General features: G+C 43.1%; 1 protein-coding gene across 1 annotated transcript; it reads right to left on the bottom strand.

The window, feature by feature from the left end:
- Positions 1-781: 781 nt before the first annotated feature.
- ZFP64 (ZFP64 zinc finger protein) lies at positions 782-20,035 on the bottom strand. Its single transcript, XM_088153611.1, has 6 exons — positions 19,878-20,035; positions 17,459-17,698; positions 16,204-16,365; positions 11,669-11,731; positions 10,606-10,857; positions 782-8,115 (listed from the first exon to the last, which is right to left on the bottom strand). Exons 1-6 carry the CDS (start codon positions 19,924-19,926, stop codon positions 6,824-6,826), a joined length of 2,058 nt encoding a protein of 685 aa, XP_088009737.1. The 5' UTR covers positions 19,927-20,035; the 3' UTR covers positions 782-6,823.
- Between the last annotated feature and the right edge of the window lie 3,853 nt (positions 20,036-23,888).

Raw genomic sequence — 23,888 nt, forward strand, 5'->3', positions numbered from 1 at the left:
TTCCTAAGAAGGGCAGCACTGTAGCAAGATCTGAGACTTCCATTTCCTCATTATGGCCAATATGATGTCCATCAACAACTTGTATGAAACAAAAGTGGGGCAAAATTGCCAAATCTATAGCACTGCAAATCTTGGTTTCCTCTATCAAGAAGTCCTGCAATGTATCATCTAGAGTTTGTAAGCTTCCCTTCTCTTGGCCATGCACTGAATTCAACCCAGCACATCTCTACCTATGGCCAGTTTTCAAATTTTAAAGCAACTGTGGAGAACTTTCATTGGGTTGACAGTTAATCAGATTGTATTATAAGACTGACTTCATTTTCTGTTGCTTATGCACTTTCCTTCAATTTTAAAAAAACCACCCGAGTTGAAAAAAATGCCTTTAAGCATAATGCAACATTGTGGTACAGAGAACAGCACTTGCATATCACCTTTTTATTTGTCACACAGGTTATCTTTCCTGTTTATCTATAGAACTATACACAACCTCCGAGTTAATAGGCTGGCCATCACAATGACATAAACATACCAGTTTCCTACAATTGAATAACCAATGCATCAGGCTGTGAAAAAGTGAAAGGCAGGGAGTGTGGTTAGAGAACCTAATTGTGGCATTATGTTCCTGTGTGGGAGTTCACTGCTCTTGTAATAGAGCACAGGCATATTTGTGGGTAAAACAAATTGTATCTGATACTTCTAATTTATACAGAACCCTGCACGTAGCGTGGGTGGCATCCAGCACAGAACAGCATTTTCGTGTGAAATCTTCATTGTGGATCAGCACGGCGAAGCATGTTAAAAATGAGATTCCAGCCCAAATAAAGTAGTATCTTTTTATTAATCCAGGCCATTATTTAGTTTCCTAAAGTTTAAACTAGGCATTTTTTTGGTAATTCAACATCTGATTCACTTTGCAGGACACAATGTATTCTCCAATCTGTCTTCCTGATGCTATTTCCTTCAAACAGTATTTTGTTCTAGATCTCTTTTAATGATTTTTGAGTGGGGTGGGGTAGGTGGTTAGTTCTCATTACAATTTCCATGAATTAGTACTGATATCGCATCTTTTACTAGTGGGAGCATGTTCAGAGTAATGGAACTGATTATACATATTTTTCCTCACATTCACCTTCATCTTCATCCAGAGCAGGGGAGAAACATTTGTGGGCAGAAGTTTGTAGTGATGGTCCTCCCTTTCTACCCTTTAGATAATAAAGTGATTGCTTAGTATTTTTTGAGCTTAACTTTCAGTGTACACCTAGACACCTAAGAATAAGCTACATTTAAAAGGCCAAGTTAAAGAATGCTTGAGTCAGGCAGGACTCCTGGTGACTATCTGGACATGTCTAGATAGATATAATGGCAACGATAAATGATTTATTACCTTCTTTCAGGGTGGTTTGTGGCCTTCCCTGCCAACAACCATGGGATATCTTAATGGTTTCCCCTTCAAGTATGAATCAAGTCTGACCCTGCTTACCATTTTTCAAGATCAGCCAAGGGGGGCAAGGTGCTACCACTGGCTATGACAAGCACAAATGTGATTTTAAAGTCTCTCTTCCTGCAATCAAACACCACATACTGGTGAATGGTGATTGTAGAATAAGCACAGTGGATAGAGAACAACAACAGTATCTGAAAAAATAGTATAGTACCTTAGAAACAAAACCAGCTTCACTGTATTTATACCCTGCTCATATTAAACCTGACAAAATACTGCAGTGAGGAGAGATAATAATGAATCATTTTAGATGCTGGAGATGATTTTTAATGCAAAATATCACTCATTTATTTATGCAATTTATGTACCACTTTAATCCTAGTAGACTCTAGGTAGTGTACAGATACTAATAAATTAAAACAAATACCAGTAATAATAATAATCATAATACAGACAATAAAAACTAACATTAGTGCTAGTCACTTCACATTAATCAGTCCCTGAAGGGTTTTCTGGAATTCTCAAGTTTTTACAAGCTTCTGGAAGGCCATGAGAGCGAAAACCATCCAGGACCTAGCTGTTCCAGAAGCAAGGAGTCCCAACAGAGAATATCCACTTCACACCCCTCCCACCATATCTGGTAAGAGGGACCTTCAAAAAGCATCCTTTGGCTACTTTGGGTGGGAAAAATCCATCTGGGAAAAGCAGTCCCTTAGATACCCAGGCTGAGGCCCCAATCCATATAGGGCTTTAATAGTAGCAACCACCACCTTGAATTGCACCCAGGAACACAGAAGCTTCTGCAGCAAAGGCATACTATGGCAATAGCATGACTGCATACTAAGCACATGGATCAATACATTTGCATCAGCTAGAGTTTCTGGGTGGTCTTCAAGAGCAGTTCCATGTAAACTGAATTACAGTAATCTAACAGAGAGATGATAGGGGCAGGTTTGATGGTTCTCATGTTCTAGGTAAGCGGAGCCCTAGCCAGAGTTGGGCAAAGGCTCTCCAATCTATGGCCTCTGCCTGCTCTTGAATCCAGAAAGACCCAAGAGATTGCAAGCCTGCTTTTTTGGAGAAACACAAAAGGAAGAGTCAAAGTTTAAACTGTCCTGGAACCATGAAGCTTCTGAATCAAGAGTTACCCCATCTGTTTCGTTCAGTCTGAATCTGTTTCTCCTTTTCCAGGTTTTGACAGCTTTCAGGCACTGGATTAGAACTTCTACTGTATCTCCCATTGGGTTTGGAATGGAGATACATACAGTAACTGAGTACAATCTGCCTATTGATATCATACCCCAAACTGATGGATTATTTCTTCCAGCAGCTTCATATATACATTAAACAGGATAAAAGAACTGAATCCTCGGGTAGCTCATACTGCAGCAACTGAAGATCTGACCTCTCCCTCTCTCCCATCACTGACTTGACCCACTCAGGAAGGAGAACCTCATAGTATGGTACTTTCAAATCCCAGCACAAGTTGTCCACAAGAATGACCAATGTGATTTCTATTCCATGTCTAAACCTACCACTGGTCCAGATAATCCATATCCTCCAGGGGTCTCTGTAATTTTTGCCCCACCACTTTCTCAATAGTCTTCCCCAAGAAAGGAAGATTGGAGATATGGGCAGACCAGCACTGCTTTCAGAATGGCCAAAGCTTCCACCTGTAATAAAACTGAGCAGTTCAGGATCAGATGCAGCAATGCAGCTGGAAGGATGGTACAATAGCAGCACCTCCCAGCTTGACCCTTTGGCCCAACCTCACAAAAGCCTTACATCCAACCATTTGTAGTACTGTCCTTCTTGCAATAACCACAGCCTCCCAGTACACAACTGTTGTTCTATCTCCCTTGCCATGTGTTGTAGCACACAAAACCTAGCTGGACAGATCTCAGTGAGGGCAATTCCTCCCTTTAGTCCCCCCAGCTCTCATGCCAGGTCTGTCCTTTCATCCACAATTACACTGTGAATGAGGCTAGGTTATTACAGATACATCTGGTGTTCAAAAGCTCCCTCCTGAGCCCTGGCACCCAGCAAGTCAGATGTTCAAGAATTAAGAATTAAGAAGCCCCCCACTTCTTCCTCCTATCACCACTGCTATCCTCATCTTCGTCTTCTTTACTTAGCCCCTCTTCCAACCACATCAGACAAAAACCTCAGAGCACGTCCCATCTTATACTTCATTTCCCCCCCACCAGCTACCCTCACCTACGCAACTCATTCGACTTCTCTGTAATCCAATTTCACTCACTTCCCTCCACCTCCAACTATTATACTTCTGTTCCCATTTCGAATTCCCCACCTGGCTCTCACCCAGGCCAGAATTAAAGGGGACAGGGCTCCCTCCCTGTTCTTTTGCTCCAGGGAAGAGATCCTCCTCTGATCTCTGACTGTCCCTCAGAGAGCAGAACATTTTTTCCTTCCTCCCCTATTTTCTCAGGCCATCTTCTACATTTCCATCTAGGACAAAGCATGGATATGCCCAATCTTCTTCTACCAGACTCACCTATTCTCTTATGTGGTTAGTACAATATACAACACTCCAACCCAATGTTCTCTTTTTCAGCTCTTTCACCCTACTTCATCTTAGATCTTCTTCCCTGCTCTTTTAGAATATAGTATTCTAAGTTGTGAACATATAACTTAGGAGCAGTGAAGGAACTGTTGAGTGTTATAAACCGTTTCTAAAGTCTACCAGGAAGGTCATAATTTGGTGGCAGTATCTACTTTGTATACCAAAGATCCCATGATCTATAGATAAAGCTCAAAAAGCTAGTGCTGGAAACCTCCTTCTGGGCCAAGAATGGTGTTTGACCTTTGAATGTTCTTCTGAGGACCACAAACAAAAGATAGTGAGCAAAGCCAGAAAAAAACCCATTAATTCATTTAACTTACATTTAAATACACACATTAACAGTATTACCCTCCTATCACATATTGAGTATTTCCTTACTTCTATCATATTAAAAATGGTAATCTGATAGTAAAATTCAGAAGTCTCTTGGGACCTCATCTATAGCCTTCCAAGAGACTATTCATCTCTTGCCTTAGATGAATCAATACTCTTACCTGACACCAGAACGATGACTATGTTGACTTTTCACTGAAAAATCAGCCATATGTTTTTATACAAACATACCTATATACATATATAAATATTTGCTTGTGCACATGCACCATCAGACCTTCAATCTATACCACTTCCAAAATAACAGAAACAAACTTAAATTTTAACCACTTCTTTGTTATCATTGTTTACTGTGGAAAACTTGGTACCCTTTTGGTGGAATATACCTTAGGAAGCATTTTCTTTTCTAAGCTAGTATTCATGTACATGTACTGAAACAGAACAGTTCACTCTGTTTGTTACAGGAAATACCCATACATATAGTACCTATTCTTTAAATGTGTCCTTCCCTTCAAACCTCAGCTTGAGTTCTAGCACCATCTACAGGTGACAAAAAATAATTCATTATAGGCTTTCACACACACGCCACACACAATGGGCCAGAAATAGGGTACATTTTTCCCCATGGGCTGCACATAATCTGGAAGATCACTTTATCAAGGTGTTCTAATATAATGACTGAACATTGTCCAACACAGTGAGAAATGCTAAACAAACCATGTATCTGCCTGCAACTTTGGGTATGCTCCCAGTAGGCTATACTATATAAATGATTGTGTTGGACTCAATGGATCACATGTTGTGCAGTCCTATCTAATCATTATTGTTACAATATTTGAGCTGTTTTATCACATGTTGCAGAAATTAAGGCAACCTTCAAGCAAAACCTGGACTTCAAAGTAGTTTTCTACTCCCATTAAGTAGTGATAGTGTCTCACTTTTTATGTGTTAGAGTGGGACGTAATGTATTATTCAGCCTAAGATGCTTGCAACATTCATCCTTGTCTCTCAGAGAAGAGACATAAAAACAAAAACAACCTACTGAAAATTGTGGTTACATTCTCTGGATACATAAGGAATACCATGAGTGGTCCATATAAAAAAAGTGAGTTTAATGAGGGCTTGGTCCTAATCCTCCTTTTGGTCCAAATCCTAAAGCCCCAAGACTGTGCCATGAAATGCTGCAGCAAACCATCAAATTATGGTGACAGACTCTTGCGAACATAAGCAGTAAAGGGAGACTTAAACCTTCAACACCGTATCTATCTTTCCAAAAACCCAAAATATCAAACTCCTCATCAAATGAAAACAATTATGCTCCCACCCTCCATCCCTTGATAAAATCACATCAGCGTTGTACTCTTGCTTCTCTAAAGTAAAGAGTAACACCTACGTATTTCCCCATAGACCAACTGGTGTAGGAGAAACATAGCAGGTGGATTCCACACTAAGCCATAGGCCTGATTTAGGGTGACGCTCGACTGTGTCCTATAGGTGCTGTATCTGAAAAAAAAATCAGGATCCCTGATACATGTGGAACTTGCCTACACTAATCTGAGGCGCCACAGCTGGTCTGCTGCAGATGGTTCAGATGTATGGTGAACCATCTGCAGTATGTATTGTGAGGTTCAAAAGCTGGTCCTCTTGGTCTTGATACAGAAATCAGATATTCAAAAACTAGTTAACTACTTCTGCCCTGAGCCTCAATATTGCCACCTAATTTAACTTGTCTACTCAATATCTTCAACAACAGCAACTGATATGTTTCTCCCCATTTTCCTCCATGCCAGACTTGACCGCTACATATCAAACTGCTTTTGAAGACAGAAGAGCGAAGCCACTTTTGGGAATTACATTGCCACATTATATCCAGCTACTGTTATTCAGCCCTCCTAAAGTCACTGATCACAGTGCAAAACTATTCAGCAGTGGATTACAATGCAAGACCATTCTTATAAACATTAAAAATATATTATTTATACATTCAACACAATTCTAAAGTCTGAGATATGGAAGCAAAAAAAAAGAAAAAGGATGGGGAGCCCAAGAGCCAATGCACAATTTTCAATGCTACCCATTAAGGCTACAACTAGTTTTGAAGATTGACAGCATTTTCCATGCAATGGGACTCACTGGATATTTCTTTAAGCCTAGAACGAAGTTGGACAAGACATGCCAAAGAGACATCATTTAAGCATGAAAGATACTGTATTAGACCGAACAAGAGGTTTAGACCTGGAAGCGATAAAAAGGGGCCCTGTGTAATGGGACTGTCCCCACCAAAGAGCATCTGTTCATACCACAATCCTTCCTTAAAGCCAGCAGCTTCCCCAGACTTCTCATGAATGTAAACTAAGCTCATTTAGAGGACACTAGGCTGACCTTGCCTGCTTCACTTAACAGCCCCCTCTAGAATGCACTCTAGGACCGAATGGAGCACAGAAATGACTTTTTCAGCCCCTAGTCTAATCTGGTATGGAGTCTGCAGGACACAGCAAACTTGCATGGGCTCCACTCTGGATGATGGAGTAGGTTTGCTTTGGCACATCTGAATGAGAGGAGGATGAAAAGATTGGTGGAGGGGACGTTGATGCTGGTACTGAGATGTTCTGCTCTTCAGCACTCACCACTGTCACTTCTCCTGCCCCTTCTTGAATTAAAGCATTGAGCCCTTCCAAATCTGAGCAGCTGATCCCAGTGCCATTGATGAATGCCTGGTTAGCTGAGACCTCATGGCTACCTACTGGAATGGTGGAGATCAGGGTCTGGTTTGGTGTGCTTCCATCAGCCTGATCGTGAGTCGTGAGAAGGACTGTTGGTTGGCTGACTGAAAGGCTTTCTGCTGAAGACCCAACAGGAAGGGGCGGAGCCAACAAGCTCACCTGCTGCAGTATTTGCAGCTGGTTACTGCCAGACAGATCATCCTGATTCTGACTTATCAAGGTAGGAGACACAATATTGACTTGACCTCCTTGCTCCAGGCTGCTGGTCTGGGGCAACTGATGCCCAACAATGATCTTGACCTGCCCTTCCCCATATGGGGAAGTGTGCAACGGCACCTGGAGATGACTGACGGTAATAGGAGTATCATCTTGTGAGGTGGGGTCCATCTGGAACTGCAGGACAGCCAGCTCAGAAGTTTTAGTTCCATTATATTCAATGTGCTGCCTTTTATGGCTCCTCAGAGAATCCTCCCGGACAAATGAGGCCTCACAGAGGTCGCATCTGAAGGCTTTCTTGGCCTCCAGCTTGGCAACTTGTCTGGAGTTGCCTTCCTTTGGCCGATCTCCTTCCCCTTGATCTGCTGTTTTTTCTTTGACTCTGACTTTATCTGGATGGGCTTTCTTCACATGGGTGGTCAGATTGCTCCGTTGCTTGGTATCAAAGCGGCAGAACTCACATTTGAAGGGACGATCCTTGGAGTGGATTCTCTCGTGCACTTTGAGGGTAGCCTTGTTGGAACAGGAATAGCTGCACTCTGAGCATTTCACTGGCTGCTCCGGCTGGTGGGTGCGCAGGTGCTGCCGGAGACTCGTCTTGTTCCCACACTGGAACTTGCATACGAGGCACCTGAAGGCATTCTCCATGTTGTGCTTGATGCGGATGTGGGACTTCAGGTTACCTTTCATGGCACACCGGACCTCGCAGAACTCACATTTGTAGGGCTTCTCCCCCGTGTGCACACGCATGTGCCTCTTCAAGTCAGAGTTGATTTTAAATTTGGCAGGGCACAGACGGCACTGGAAAGGAGCATCTCCTGTTTGGGAGACAAATGTTTGGAATGGCAGTATTTGTGTGACAGTGACTCAGATTAATTCTAGCCAAATGGAACTCATGATACTTACTAACCTAGTAACCTGAAAACTCTACGTGTCTACTAGAGCTGTAAGCACTTTGGATTCGAAGGTGGTACTTTAGAGCAGTGTTTCTCAACCTCTGCAACTTTAAGATGTGCGGACTTCAACCTGGGAGCACTCTGGGAGATGAAGTCCACACATCTTAAATTGGCTGAGGTTGAGAAACACTGCTTTAGAGGGTTCAAGGGTGCATATGTAGCCCCTGTCTGCAACTCCTCAAACCACACACAAATGCTGGAGTTGAACAGAGATACTACCTTTGTGTCACCACATGCTCCAAAGCACCTCAGATGAAATTGCAATTCCCAGAATTCCCAGGTGGCAGGGCACATAACTAGCTAGGAATTTTAGGAGTTTCCCAGTACTGGCTTGGGAAGCATGTCCTTTAAGCATATCTCATTTAGAGGGAATAGTACTATAGTAACTGCGTCTAGAAATATGCAAAAATTCTTTCAGGTCAAAGCTGCTTTTCCAAACACCCAAGCTTCACTGATCCATTTGCTGATCTGATATGTAGGTTTTGTTAATTTAACCGCTATCTTACTAGTAAAAATTGCACTCAAGTATTGATTAAAAAAAGTAAAGGACACTGCAGAGAGTTTATGGAGAAAAACACCAGTGTAAAAGAAAGGTGAACTCTCTGTCCAACAATGTATTGATAACTCTTGTACCACATTGATAACACATTGATAACACATCTTGTGGCTGTTATGATCTCCATTTTTCTAACAAACTATGGTTATTGTAATACCTCAAAAAACACACAAAATACTGTTGATTTACTGCTGCTTTCAACCATTTGAACAGCATGCTTGTTGGCTGCCCCTCTCCCTCTGTACGCACACCACAAGCTGAGTAACTCAAAGGGTGCCATTTAAAACAGAAATGAAATATAGGCAGCTCCCTAACACAGTGAATGTTGCTGTTCTTTAATAATGATGACACATGTGGCTTCATTTACTTTACAAGTTAATATTTTATAGATCTTCATAAATGGAAGATTGTAAAAAGATGCATAATTGGTTTACCCGGCTGTATGTTTCATTGATTTCAACTAAAGATTTTTGAAATCATGACATGGCGTGCTGTGCTAATCCATGCATGTATTTAAAGATTAAGACCCTTGCTATAAAATGTTTATTATACACATTATATTAATGAAGATTGTACAGACTGCCAGTTCTGTTTCTGGTATTGGCTGGTCCTGAATGTTGCTGCCTGCACTTTAGGAAACCGTTACGTACCCCCTTCCATGAAAAAAAGCTGCTGCAGTGCACGTGGTCTCCATTTTAGGATGCCAAACTATACTGAAAAAGCAGCAACATTTAATTGTTGGCAGTGCATTTAAGTTTTTAGTCTAGAGATTGATCTGTCTCAATGAACTTAAAAGCAACTGGCTTTGGTAAAGATTCTTTAAAAGAGCAAAGGAGGACTTTTGATTTTAACCCTCCCAAATGAACACGAACTTCACCTGCAAGCTGTGTCAAAAAAAGTAATAGAAAGCTGGCCAGCTGAGCCTAAAGCCTGCAGAATAAGAGACCAAAAAGGAAAGAAGAAAATGTCTTTGCTTTGGAGAAACTTGCAAGAAGCTTGGTTGTGAGAAAGGGTAGAATTTTACAAGCTGAAAATCAAGATATAGCAGGAGACTCCTTTAGGCAAAGAAAGTGTGCAACAGTAATATCGGAACTGGCGAGAACTGCAAAGGCTGGATGTAACCGCTAGAAACCTGGCCTTGGGGTTGACAGGTCTCCAGAACAGGAAGGCGGGCTGCTTTTAAGACTCCAGCTCAAACCACTGACCTGAACACAGGGGTCTGACTGGAGGAAGGGGAAATGACAACATCTGCACAACTGAGGTGGGGTAGGGGCTGTCTGTCCCACACCTGAAAGTTCTCTAGGTCAGGATCTTACAGCTTTTTTCCCCTTTAAGCTTCTACTCATTAATGGCTGGGAAATTACAGCTTATGTTCCTACACTGCACTACAGTGTTTAAAGAGTCTACTGATACCTACAGGGTTTTTGTTTGCACAACCTGCTAAAGCAAAACAAAATGAAAAGGCCCACACTGTGGCAGAGCATGATATGTACACAAGCCACCCTCAGCGAATCCCTGAAAGGGTGAGCTGTGGGCATTTGCACACCAGGAGCTCATGTGCAGCTGAAGTCAGCCTAAACGTCATTCTGTTGAATTGAGTTGCAATCTTAAATGTGCAGGTCAGGTATGTTATTCTAGGGCAGGGTTTCTCAACCTTGGCCACCTGAAGACGTGTGGACTTCAACTCCCAGAGTTCCCCAGCCAGCCATGAAGAAGTCCACACATCTTCAAGTGGCCAAGGTTGAGGAACACTGTTCTGGGATATTCAGGCCTAAACGGAAACCCTCAGGACTTACCAGTATGAGATCTGAGATGAACAGTGAGCTGACTGGAATTGCGGCTTGCGTAAGGACAGATCTGGCATTTGAAAGGGCGTTCGTCTGAATGGATGCGCTGGTGCTTGTTCAGACTGCTGCTCTCGGCAGCCGCGTAGTCACAGTGCTTACACTTGTAGGGTTTCACTCCACTGTGGGAGCGCATGTGCATTTTCAGTTTGTCTTTCCGACTGAAACTCTTGCCGCAAACTTCGCATTTATGGGGCTTATCACCTGAAGGAGTGAAGAAATGTAAGGCACCCTGTTCCCAAGTGGAAGGAATTCATCTTTTCCATGTTGAAATGCAAATTATCACCTAAGGGGTTTTTCATGCTGTTTACTTTTCCTTCAGAAAATCAGGGATATGTGCAGGGAACTATGAAAATACATGTCTCTGCATTATATTTATTTATTGCACATTTCTTTGACTGGGTTCATGCATTGTTGTACCAACTGTGTGAACTAAACCAGATGTTTTAGAAAACCATCCTTAGTGAAACCAGTCAGAGAAAGTTCCATAGCCCTTATTGCTCTGTAGAGGACATTTGCTTTTTCAAAGAAATGTAATTTGTATGTTAGTCTAAGATGGGAAATAGCGCAAATGCTCTGCATTTAAAAGATCCCAGGTTCAAACATTGCAATCCCTATTTCAAAAGACTTCTTATCTGAGACCTGAGAAAGATAACTACTGAGTTATCAGAAAACTAGCAACTAGTCAAAATAGTCAATCAATGAGAAGGCACATCCAGGCTTCAAAACTCCAGAGGACATTTGCAAATAACAGCTAATACAGTAATTTACACCAAATAGTTTGGTTTGGTCCAAGAGAAATTTATTAATTTCTTTCCCTAATGTCGACTAGTTTGTGTTTCACCAAATGACTATAAAAATGTGCAGTAGTTCAGAAAGCAACACTCACTTTTCACTGTCTACCCCGCCACCCCCAAATTACAAATGCCTTGCTAGAAAAGGATACATATCCTAAGAAATCTATATCTACTGGCTCAAAAACAAAATGACTTGTTCTAAAACTCCAGAAATGTACCTGTGTGTGTTCTTAAATGCCGTTCCATGTCTTTCATTCCATAGGATGTCTTGAACTGACACCCTGGAGGGAGAAGAGAAATAGAAGATCAATTATTAGGGACCCATTTTATCTATCAGTTCCTGCAAGTGATGGATCTCCCCTTTTCACAACCACCTGTGGGGTACATTAAGCAAAGAGGTGGTAAGACACAGAGCTGGCTGGGGCCTTGAATCCTGGTCTCTCTGCTCCCAACCCAATCTAATCCAACCACCACTACCTCACATGATTTTCAGACAGTATTTGCTCCTCCTGATAAGGCAGACAGAACTGTTCTGTCTCCCTAAAGGTGGGAGGAAGAATGCAGTGAGTTCCAGGATAACAAACAGAATGTGGCTTCTGATAAATATAATAATTGTTAAAAGAATCAATAAACCATAAATGAAAAAATCACCTAAAACATATGAAGAAAATCACCCTTCCCTTGGAGGGGGGGAGGAATTAAGGGAGAGAGGATGTCTTCTCTCACTGTAGAAGAGAAACCTTCACAGGGAGTCCAATGTTCTATTTTCTTGCAGCAGAGAAAAGCATTTAACAGTGGGATATACCTGTGCAGTCTCACTGGGGCAGAAGTCCTGATGAAAGCCTAAGTAACAAGCTGCACAAATATACCTGAGCAGAAATGAGGATCCTTAACTTGCAGCTATTCACAGAAGAAAAAATATACAATTGGGTAGCTGCCTTGCCAGTGGTATTGGTAGCAAATGATCCTTACAGAACAGATTCTGATTCTCTTTGGAAGAGCAAGAGACTGAGAACCATCAATCAGAGTGATGCACCCTTGATCCATCTAGAGGTCACTGCCCAACTGTTTGCTAGAATAAAACAAAGAGGGGCTGGAGAGTCTGAACACCTAAGTCTCAATAGACAGATCTTAAAATCTTAAAACCAACTGATGTCATTCCTTCTTGGGATGAAAGAAAGGCAGAGTTATCTGTTGCTTTCTGTGAAACTTCAAATTCATCTTAGTGATGAATGACAGCTCTGGATGAACAGCTTCTGAATTTGGAAGACTGCAGACTTTTTTTCCCTGGCAAATAAAGTTCTGATACTTTCCATGCTGACTGCTAGAAATTTGCCTTTCCAGGAGAAATACTTGAGGGGTAACAAATGTAAAGGCTCCTGAGATCAAACGGAATAGTATGAAGATTTTAAGTTCATTCTGTCGAGCATCTATATCTTCTCTGCTTCCTACAGGTGCTGAGACTTTGATGAAAGTCAAAGACACGAAGAGATCCCAATGGGAGGCTGCCGAAATGAAAGGGGTCCAAATCCACCCAACTTTATTCAATTGAATATGCCCTAGACAAGCTCAGCTGAAACATCAGGTGAATTTCCATCCAGGCTAACAATCTGATAACCTCCCTCATGATAAGAGGATTTAACAATGATGTATACGTGCATATGTGGCTATGTTGTTACAGGAAAACACAGTGGCATTCAGCTAATGCTAGAAGCTAAGGAAAACTATGTTTCAGCCATAAAATCTATAGCTTTGGCAAAATTCACCACCTGCCTAAGTTCCCTGTGGAATAAACTGCAACAGCTTTTTGAATCAATATACTCCTTATCACCACAAGCAAGATCTGCCTCCCTAGGCAGTTGTGCCTCTGGATTCTTTTAGAAATTTGGCAAGTGAGCTCTCCCAGTGATAGTCCCAAACATCCAATAAACTTTCTGACGTACCAACATAGAGCACAAATGTTAATGTCTACCACTTCTCCAGCCATGGCAGAAATAGTTTAAAAGAAAAGAAAACTAGAACAGAACTTTCAGCAGCTTCCTGTATCTTTTGTCTTCTTACCAGAGTGAAGGGAATGAGCAACTCCCTGTAGGATGTCTTTTACCATTGTAGAAAAACTTGTCCTCAGTTCTTAAAAAAAGGAAATGGTTCTAGCAACCTGAGCATGTTTTTTTGAGTCTGATTTGCCTGTTTTGAAAACTTCCTTGACAAACCTTACCCAGCACTCCTTCACAGAACAGAGCTATGGATAGAGAAACCTGTTTTTCTGTTTCTGGTTTGGTCCACCATTGTCCACCATTCCATGGTTTTGCAAGCCAGGGGCCATGACACTGAACATGGGGGAGAAGGATATGTTTCTCCAGGATAAGTAGAGAAGGCTGAAAGAGATTAATTCATTTAAATCCATGCACCAAGCATTGCCACTGAACAAGGGTTTGAACCCCAATGGATTAGCTTACTGAGTTCTTTCCTCTACAGTCCTCAGGTGGTCTGCTTGAAATGTAAATGCTGCTTGAGAATGTAAGTGGATGTGTGGAGGGGGAGAGAGATAGCATAAATTTCAGGCAAATTCTCAAGCAAAGACAGGTTTGACTGTATGTTCTAATGAAGTTAATTGACTTAATCACACATGGAAGGCTATTTTTTTCCTTCCTTAGGCTGCATGATCAATGGTAACCTAAATTAATTTTAAAAACTGCTTCCATGAATCTTCTTGGAACTTTGTGGCAGTGTCACTGAATAAAATTAATACAAGCAATGCCAATTTATTTCCTCATTCCATCTCAGGGAGCAGATCAATGGGCAAAAAGTAAATACAATGCAAAGAACAATTCACAACCTGCCAAGTCCCTTGAGGTCCCGTAAGGCTTCTAAGGAAATAGAGAAAAAAGCCCGAATAAGAAGAAAGAGCTTCTCCTAGCACTTAAATTTACTGATTTGCATATAATACAACTATGCAGTTTTTGAAGGTCAGGCATGCTTGTGTTTTCATGCAGAAAAGTAGCTCACGGACTCACAGGCAAACGCAGATGTAGTCCCATAAAAATCCTGCAATCTTCCTAGCCATGGATTGAGTGTGTCAACAGTTGCAATAAAGTGTAACATTTCAATTCTCAGCCTCAGTTTCTCCATGGAAACATGGCCAAATAGAACAGACTAGATGGGACGATCTTCTCCTGGTGCGTAGATGGATACAGTATAGAAGCGCTGCTTCCTTCTTCTGGAACGTCTTTTGACTTCCTAATCTAGTCTATAACCTAAGGTTTCCTGGTGTTCTCCTAGCAAAATATTAATCAGGTCCAACTCTGTTTACCATTTTTAAGATCAGACCAGGTCAGCTAGTTGGTGCCAACTGCTGAGGAATGTGCATGTTAACTACACCATTCACTGAACCATGTTTAGTTTGGGCTTGAGAAAGCTGGCAATGCCAGTGCAGGGAGATAGCTCCATGGTAAAAATCATCTGGTACATGTGGAAGTCCCCAGGATTAATCCCAGTTAGCACCAATCATTAGTTAAGTAACTTCTGTCCAGGGGATGCTGCTGCTAGACAGAGTACATAGTATTGAGCTATCTGGAACGTTGGTCTTTGATTCCATGTAAGACAGAGTTGAGATCTTTATAAGTGAATGGTTTTGTGTATAGCTTGAATGTATACACAGAGTGTATCCTTCCTTAGACCTGCATCTTGCTTTCATTTTCTCTTCCAGAGGATTTCCTGCCCAGAGGATTTCCTTTTGGAAATGCCCTCCAACTTCAGCCAGTCCATCCTCTCCATGAGCTAATGTAGCCCGAACCTTTGTCAGAAGCAACAGAACAAGAAACCTCAGGAGAATTTGTCTGTATCAATTCATGAAAGAAAATATCCTGGAAGGTAGTGGCCTATTCTTCATTAGAAGATTTTAAGCAAAGGTTGGGGGTGTTGAAAATATGGGGTTTCAACCAAGCCTGTCTCACATGAGCACAAAGGGAAGGGTGGCTTCGCTACAGCCTAGCTTTGCTGCTTTGTGTGGGAGGGGCTTGAAGCCCACCTTTTTTCTTGTTTCCCTCATCTTCCTTCTCTTCTCCTCATGGCTCTCCATGAGGTAGGAATGAATCCTCTCTCCTCCTCAGGGTTTTTGTAGTAACATTTCAGAACCCCACAGGGTGGTCATGTATTAAAGATGCCTATTGGTGGATTTTGTCCATCAGCAAAAGACAGAATTAAGTAGTGGTTGAATGTCTTTTGACTCCTACTAATTCTATGATCAAAGGTTCCAAGTCACTGAAGCAAGACTTTTTGCCACATGGGATCTAGGTAAACGTGAGCATTGGGAGTGTGCATTTTCCAACTGTTCCAAGCACAACATGCCATGAACATTTTTGAATAAGAAACTGTTGTTTCAAGAAATGTGTTGTTTTAAATATTTTGGAAACTTTCAACGCTAAAACCAGGGGTGTTCCTTGAAATGGATCCAGAATGATAAAAAAGCCCATTTCACTCTCAGATTGGGACATTCTGCAAATTTTTGCACTTGTAACATTTCGAAACAAAACATTTTGGACACCCCAGTACTGTCTAAGCCCCTTACTACCCAGCTCTTGTCTGGGACCTGTTGTGTGACTTGAAATGCCATTTTATGAAGAAGTAAGCCCCCCACCCTCCATGGTGGCTACTGCACTCACAACATGCTTTCAAAATGCCGAGGGTGCCCCCTGCCATACCCCTCCCTTGAAAAGTAGATTTCTGGTTTACCCACTAGCTTATCCTTTACCTGGGTAGCTGCAATTAAATTTCTTCTGTGCCACTGATGTGCTGGCCTTTTTGCTGCGTGATTTTGGTGGAGTAGTAACAAGAGTAGCTGTCCGAGGCTCATTGTTCTCACCAGACAAGTAGGTTTGGTACCCATGCTCAAAAACAAACTCAGGTGCAGACACTGATAAACATAAAAAACTACATTTTAGGATCCCAGTGTTGTAAACCCCTTCCTCATATTGCTACTATTGCTATATGGATCGGTGGCAGAAAAACCTTTCATGCACCCAGCGCAACCTTTGCTGGCTTTCTACTGACTAGACATTTTTACACGCACAGCCTACATTCCTAGATCTTATCAGCCAACCAGATCTATGCAAGGCAAATGGAAAGGAAGAAATCAGGAGGCTGAGATATTACTTTCATCCTTGATCACTTGGCTGCCTATCCCTGACACAGACTGGGCAAAAAGGAGGACATGGAAACTTACAGGTAGTCCTCACTTACCAATGGTAATTGGGACTGGGAATGTCGTCGCTAAGTGACATAGTTGTAAAGTGCGGCATCATGAGACCACACTGACTTGTGACAGAAGTTCTGACAGTCCCAGTTGCTATTGTTAGTGAATCCTATGTAGTTGCAGCATCTCGCGGTCACATGATTGTCATTTGTGACCTCCTGCTGGCTTCCCCATTGACTTTGTTGTTGGAAGCCAGCAGTGAAGGTCACAAATGGTGGTTACATGACCGTGGGACGCTGCGTCATCTTAATTGTGAGCTGGTCACCAAGCACTCAAATCATGATCATGTGACTGTGGGGACACTGCGATGGTGACACTATGAGGACCTGTCTTAAGTATCCCTTGTTCAGCACCGTTAAGTGACGACTACCTGTACCTGGTCTAACTACTTCTACTTCTCTTCCTAGCCCAAAAGTATCCCTTCTGTCTCAAACTGCTGTATGGGGCCTCTTTTCCAACATGGAGATCATTTAATAATTTTTTTCCAGAGACTAAACCTGAGACTTTTTCGAACCCTCTCCTCCTTTCCCCAAGAACTGAACCTACAGATATCATACTGAGCCACACACCTATACAGCTTGGTCAATTCTGCTACTCCCTAAGGTCTTGGGCAGACATCCCACATTTTCATGGAAGATGCCAGGAACAAAACCTGCATGCCCAACTATTAAGCTCCAGTATGGTCCTTTGTGCTCAACAATGTGAAACTACCTGCTTCTTAGACACCACTTTCCAAACTTTCTAGGTAAAATACCTGTGATGGTTTGTGTTTCTGATGTGATGGTTCTTGCCACAGTTTGGGGTTGTGTGGCTGGCACCGTTTCTTCAGCCACAAACTGCACTGTACTGGTAGCTCCAGCTGTTGTGCCAGACAACTGGCAACCACTCCTTTTGTGACCAACAAAGGCATCAAGATTGTTGAACTGTTGTTTGCACAGACCACAAATGTGGATGTCTGGAGTGAGCTCTACGAGGACTGTGGTGGCTCCAGGAACTGCCAAAATATACGAATCAAACAATTAATGACTGTAAACAAAGTACTAGCAGACATATTTTATACTTCAGAGGCTACTGATTGCAAGACAGATGGACTTTTTTTTTAAAATGGACCCCCAAAGGATTCAGGGGTATAGTCAGCGGCATCATTATATCATCAGAGTGAGCTGTGAAGTAATGTAGCACTACCTTTGAGAATAGGGAAGGAATGAGGGAGCCATTAAGGGGGGACTTGTAGAAAGGTTTACAGTCCCCAAAGAGGAAAGCATAACAAAGAAGCTCAAAATAGCCCTACCTTGATTTTGTTTAGTACCAGACAGAGATTCTGTTACTCTACCTTACTACAATAGAGCAGTGACCTTGGCAACTTTAAGATGGACTTCAACTCCCAGAATTCCCCAGCTAGCATGTTGGCTGGGGAATTCTGAGACTTTAAGTCCACACATCATAGAGTTGCTGATGTTGAGATACATGGCAATAGAGCATTCCTGTAATTCCTGCTATGCCTGTTTCTTGATCAGGCCTACCTTGAGCAACTGACATGAGTGGGGCCAGCATCTTTATCCTATTCTCTGAAGGGTTACAGAGGCTCAAGGCATCTGCTATCATTTTGGTGACAATTCCATTCACCAGAGCTCTAGTCTTACATCCTACGTACCACCTCAGTGACCCATGGTCTATCCCAGCTGATTACTCAGGAAACATGGATGGCACTCCTTAGCTGCAAGTCTTGCATAAACCTTATTGAATCCTACCAAGCACCTACAGCAAAGCAAGACTAGTTATAACAAGGACCTGCTCCCAATGACAGCAACACACAAGCTCTTTTATGTTTGTGCATTGTGACAATTTAAAAAAAAGAAACAAACAAGAAGCATCCTCTGCTTGGGTTTTTTTTTAAAAATTCTGAGAATTAAGTTGTGACAATTGACTTCACTGGCCATCTCAATTAACTTAAATAAGTGTTTTTTTCAACCTCGGCAACTTTAAGACGTGTGGACTTCCCCAGCCAGAATTCTGGGAGTTGAAATCCCACATCTTAAAGTTGCCACGTTTGAAAAACCACTTATTTAAACTAACATGTGTATCCCATGTTCTCTCACCCTTCTTAAATTGCTTATAAATGTTACACTTCAGCTCAGAATTTCAAGTTAATGTAGAGTAGATCAACAACAGCATTTATGCAACTGGTGTGATGACTGCAAATAGATACTTAGGAAAAAATTCTGCTTAAAACCATGGCGGGGAAGCTGTAACCCTCCAGATGCTGATGAACAGGTCCTAGCATCCTTCACCATTGCCTATCCTGCATATCCTTCCGCGCCCCTCCCCCACATCTTGCAAAGAAGCGATTGTAGCAGTTCAGCACGCAGTTATAACGCCCAGAGACTTGTACTTCAGCAACATCTGGAGGTCTGCCCTTTCTTGTCCCTGATCTAAACTTTTGCTGCCAAACAGGGAAGAGAGGATTATGCAAAATGACCAGCTTCCCACACTTAAAAAAGCAGCATTCCCTAACTGGATGCCCTCCAGGTGTGTACCGGCGTGCATCCAAGCCCATGCTGCCTGGGGATAATGTCAGCTGCAGCCCAAAATCTCCGGAGGGGCCCCACTAGGGCAAACGGTGCGACGGTCATCTGGAAAGAGACGCACCACAATCCAAACGCAAAACCTAAGCCCTTCGTGATGCGTAGCCACGGTACGAAGAGGCCTGCATTCTTTGCAAGCTGAACCATCTTCGTCCGCGTGGACCCTGCGGAGAGGCTCGGACCGGACAGCCCCCGGGACCTGACGCGTTCGCACGGTTGCATATCCGCGGCAACGACCGCATTGCAATGGCTTCTTCCGCGCCCCTCCCCCACATCTTGCAAAGAAGCGATTGCAGCAGTTCAGCACGCAGTTATAACGCCCAGGGAAACCCCTTCTTCAAGCCGACCGGTAAGACACGGCGCCTTTTCGCAGAGCCGTCCCACCCCGCGCTGCGCCTTCTCTGCTCCGCTCGCCGCTCTCTCCACCCAGGTTCCGGGGCCCGTAGCCGCTGCTCAGCCAGATTCCCGGGCGGGCCTAACGCCCGCTTCTGCCGCTACTCAGGTTGCGGGGCCCGCCTGAGCCTCAGCACCGCGTCGCTTTTCCAACTCCTCGGCCCGGGAGCGCGGATAAGCCGCGCGGCCACTTACATTGCACGGGACTGGAGAAGGGCTGAGCGCCCGCGGCGCTGGAGTTCATCCTGGGCTCCGCGGTGCGGCGCGAGCTGAGGCTTCCTGCAAAAAGGGAACATGCAAACAAGCAAACAAAGGGGGCAAAAATAAAAAGCCCCCCCCCGCAGCCCTAAAGGCGGGGACGGATATGGACCTGCCGAGCATGCTCCGTAGGAAAAGCTGAAGCCGACGCAGCTAGGCTTTCTGCCCACAGAGCAAGCGAGCAAGCGAGCGTGCGTTTGTGCAATGCTCTACGGCCCTGGCATGCTTACTTAAGGAAAGCCTATTGAGTTTGCACGAGACTTGCTTCCAATACGTTTGTATAGGTAGCGGTTCTTTCTGCGGTCTGGGTCGGCTCCCGCCTCGTTTCCTGCTCAGGCTGGTTATTAGCTGCTGCTAAAATATATTTGTACGTCTCTCCCCATCCTGAAGTGGCGGACCATCAGCAATTGAAAGAAGCTGTCCATTAAAAACAATACTAACATAATTTGTAGTTCAAAAACGGGAGAAGAAAAGCAAAAGTGAAACAAAAGCTATTAGTACAGGAAGGCCTGTATGAAGTGGCAGATTTTTAACGTGTAGATTCCCGGCAAATTTCTGGGAAACGTTCCAGATCTCAGGGACCACAGAGAAGAGGCTGCCCTGTGTCACCTCGAGACAACACTGACTCGGCACCTGGCACAGGACCTCCCCAGGCAGTCTTGACTATCCATTGTCTTTATAAGGGGTGATGCAATTTGTCAGGAAAGCTAGTTGCTTAGAGAGACTGGCATGCCTGGAGCAAAACCTCGAATGTTGCAGCTAATGCAGTTGTTTCTGTTAGCAGTGTTTCTCAACCTTGGCAACTTTAAGGCATGTGGACTTCAACTCCCAGAATTCCCCAGCCAGCATGGTTGGCTGGGGGAATTCTGGGAGTTGAAGTCCACAAATCTTAAAGTTGCCATGGTTGAGAGACACTGTGTTAGAGTGTACTATGCACAATCAGGATCTCAGTCTGTTCTGAAAGGGCAGTAACTTGTGATCCAAACACACGGTTAACAATACTTAGCGTGGATTCAGTGGTGTCCACGGGGAGTCAAGAGGGGGACAGAATGACAAAAACAGCCTGATGCCATCATGACCCAAGACTTGCCACTTTTAGATCCGTGTCGTGACGTTGCACGCCTGCCTAAAATCTTACTGCATGGCGACCCGTTGCTGCTTTTTTTCATTTTGACAAAAACAAGTAACTTCTGCAGGTGTCCGTGATTTTTATTTCGTTATTTGTATTTATTATTTTTTATTAAACTTCTATACTGCCTGATTCCCAATGACTCTGGGTGGCTTGCCATAATCAAAACAAAGAAATTGCAATAAAAGGAAGGAAAGAGGATAAAACATGGCAAGAATGACAAACCGGATGGAAATGAAGCAAGGGGCCTCACTCTTCCTCACTCCATAAAAGTTGTTCAAGCAGTACAGGTAGTCCTTGGGTTACAATGGCAATTGAGATGGGATTGTCATCCCTAAGTGATGTGGTCTTAAAAGCGTGATGTCACGTGACCACATTGCTTAGCGATGGCAATCCAGTTGTAATCCCAGGACACATGGGTCGTTAAGTGGGAAAAGACTGGAGTCCCAGGCAAGGAGCGTGGGGTTGTGTGTGTGGGTGCTGTGTGGGGGTGCTGCTGTAGGCCAGCGCTAGGGAGTGTGGGTGGGTTGGTAGAGGCCTTGGGCAGGTTGATGGAAGCCTCAAGAGGGCCGGTGGAGGCCACAGGAGGGTTGGTGGAGGCTGTAGGCAGGTTGGCAGATGCCACGGGAGGGCCAGTGCAGGTCACGGGTGGGAGGTGCTGCAGGTGGGCGCACACTACGGGGTGCGGACAGGCAAGGGATGCTACAGAGTGACTTTGTAACAGGCTCCTCAGGAGAAAAAGCAGCAAGAGCGACTTACTGGGCAACTTGTGACTTTCCCTGCCGGCTTCTCCATTGACTTTGCTTGTGGAAAACTGGCAGGGAAGGTCGCAAATGACAATCATGTGATGCGGCTCACTGTGATGTTGTAATCACGTGCCGGCCACTCAGTGCCCAGATCATCATCACATGACTGTGGGGATGCTGTGATGGCCAGAACTTTGAGGACCGGTTGTAAATCCATTTTTCAGCACTACCATATCTTTGAATGGTTGCTGAACAAATGGATGTAAGCTGAGGACTACTGTCAGGATTTTCATTCTCATGGGAAAGGATTCATCCTGTTATCTTTACAACAATAACAAATAATATTTTGACTACAGAGATCATGTGAAAAACACCTATTATTGTGTGTTGTGTATTGTGCTATTTACTGCCACCTATTGGCGTGTGTATGCTAGTTACCCAGTGGGGGTGGCATAGAGCTATAATACAAGGGGAGGAAAATGTTCAGTCTCTCTGAGTAGTTGTTAGTTGTTTTAGTGTTAGCCACCATGTAGGTTTTATGGGCTACGTAGTTGTAACAAAGTACCAAGTAGTGTACCTCTTCTCTAAGAGTTTGTAGCTAGAGATCTTGTTAAGCTTGTGCTGCTAATAAGTCTTGGATGCTACATTACATGGGAAGATGTGTTTTTCTTTATATTTTGTATGATATTTGCATTTTATGGAATTTTGCATTTTTATCAATAAACACCAGTTAGTATATATTTTCTGACTGGATTTGTTTGGGAAACAAGAAATGGACATTGCATTGTGTTTGCTTTCATGGCTAATATTTTCCTGGAGTTTTTGTTGCGCTCTGCACAAACAGGAGTGTTCGTGATTATCACTCTGCCCGACAACTACATGAATGTTACCCTGGATAACTTTACCCTGCAGTGGGGGAAGGGGAAGAAAATGAGCACACACAAATGTTGCAACTTATACTTGCAGCTTACCTTCTCGCAAATTTGGGTATTTGTGCCAGATATGATGCAAGTATTTAATTGTGGCATTTGCATGGCGTTATCCTTACTCATGTGTCACAATTTGGACATCATTCTGGCTTGAAATGGATTGTGCTGGATGAGTCCACCTCTGTGCCACTGCAGTTAGACTATCCCTATCCAGGAAAGAGTGCAGTTGACATATCAGTCAAAGCCAAATTTCAGGAATACTATCTTCAAGTTGAGTGTTGGCAGGTCACAAATGGAGCGCTAGGGTTGCCTACCAGTGCCATAACAGATTTCTTAGTTTTAAAGATGCCATAATAGTCATTCCAGCCATAAGGACCAGAAGCTTAGTTTTGACAAAAAGCAAGTTGAGATTCTTAGAAAACTGTGCAGTTTTATGTAGACTTACACAGTTTTGAACCTCATAACACTGGTAGCAAATGTTCATTCATCAGACACATTCCCTGAATACCCCAAAAGAGGATGCACATTTTTGCATTTAAGGATAGTGGAATGTTAATAGTCCAAGAGAATAGCCTGAAAACACTTGATTCGGCAGTGCCCTGAAGGTAACTAAATAAATCAGTGGTAAGTTCACATACCGTTCCAAGATAGAGATAACCATGTTTCTTGCAGCAAGGAATCTGGCTTTTTTTTTTTTTTTAAAATAAAAAGGCATTTGACACCATGGAGATGTAGCTGAAGATGCCATGACTTCACCCTGGCTTTTTTTCTTTTTTTTTCTTTGGCAAGGTTTTGCGTATATTTGAACACTTTGGGAATTGGGGTTAAGGTTTATGGACTCATTTTCTCCTTTTTCCCCCTCAAAAAATAAAATTGATTTGGGTTTTCCTCATATTTTAAAGGCGTGAAATGGAACCCATATTGCCTTTGAACTCTATTTACAAGAAGATTAGGCCAAAACTTTTGCCTTCCTACACACAAAACCCCTTTTATTTCAGGACTACTTTGGGGCTGCAAAAGGCATACTGAGAGATCACCTGCAGCCCATCCCCTGTGCCAAACCATAGCAGATTCAGTTTGATTTTACTTAATCACCATGGGTGAACTCAGCCATTGTGGCCTGTTACTATGGTTGAAATATGGC

The sequence above is a fragment of the Python bivittatus genome, unplaced genomic scaffold (genome assembly GCF_059951505.1).
Source record: "Python bivittatus isolate LINGU-HERP-01145 unplaced genomic scaffold, Pbiv_v1 ctg000700_np1212, whole genome shotgun sequence".
NCBI classification, from domain to species: Eukaryota; Metazoa; Chordata; class Lepidosauria; order Squamata; family Pythonidae; genus Python; species Python bivittatus.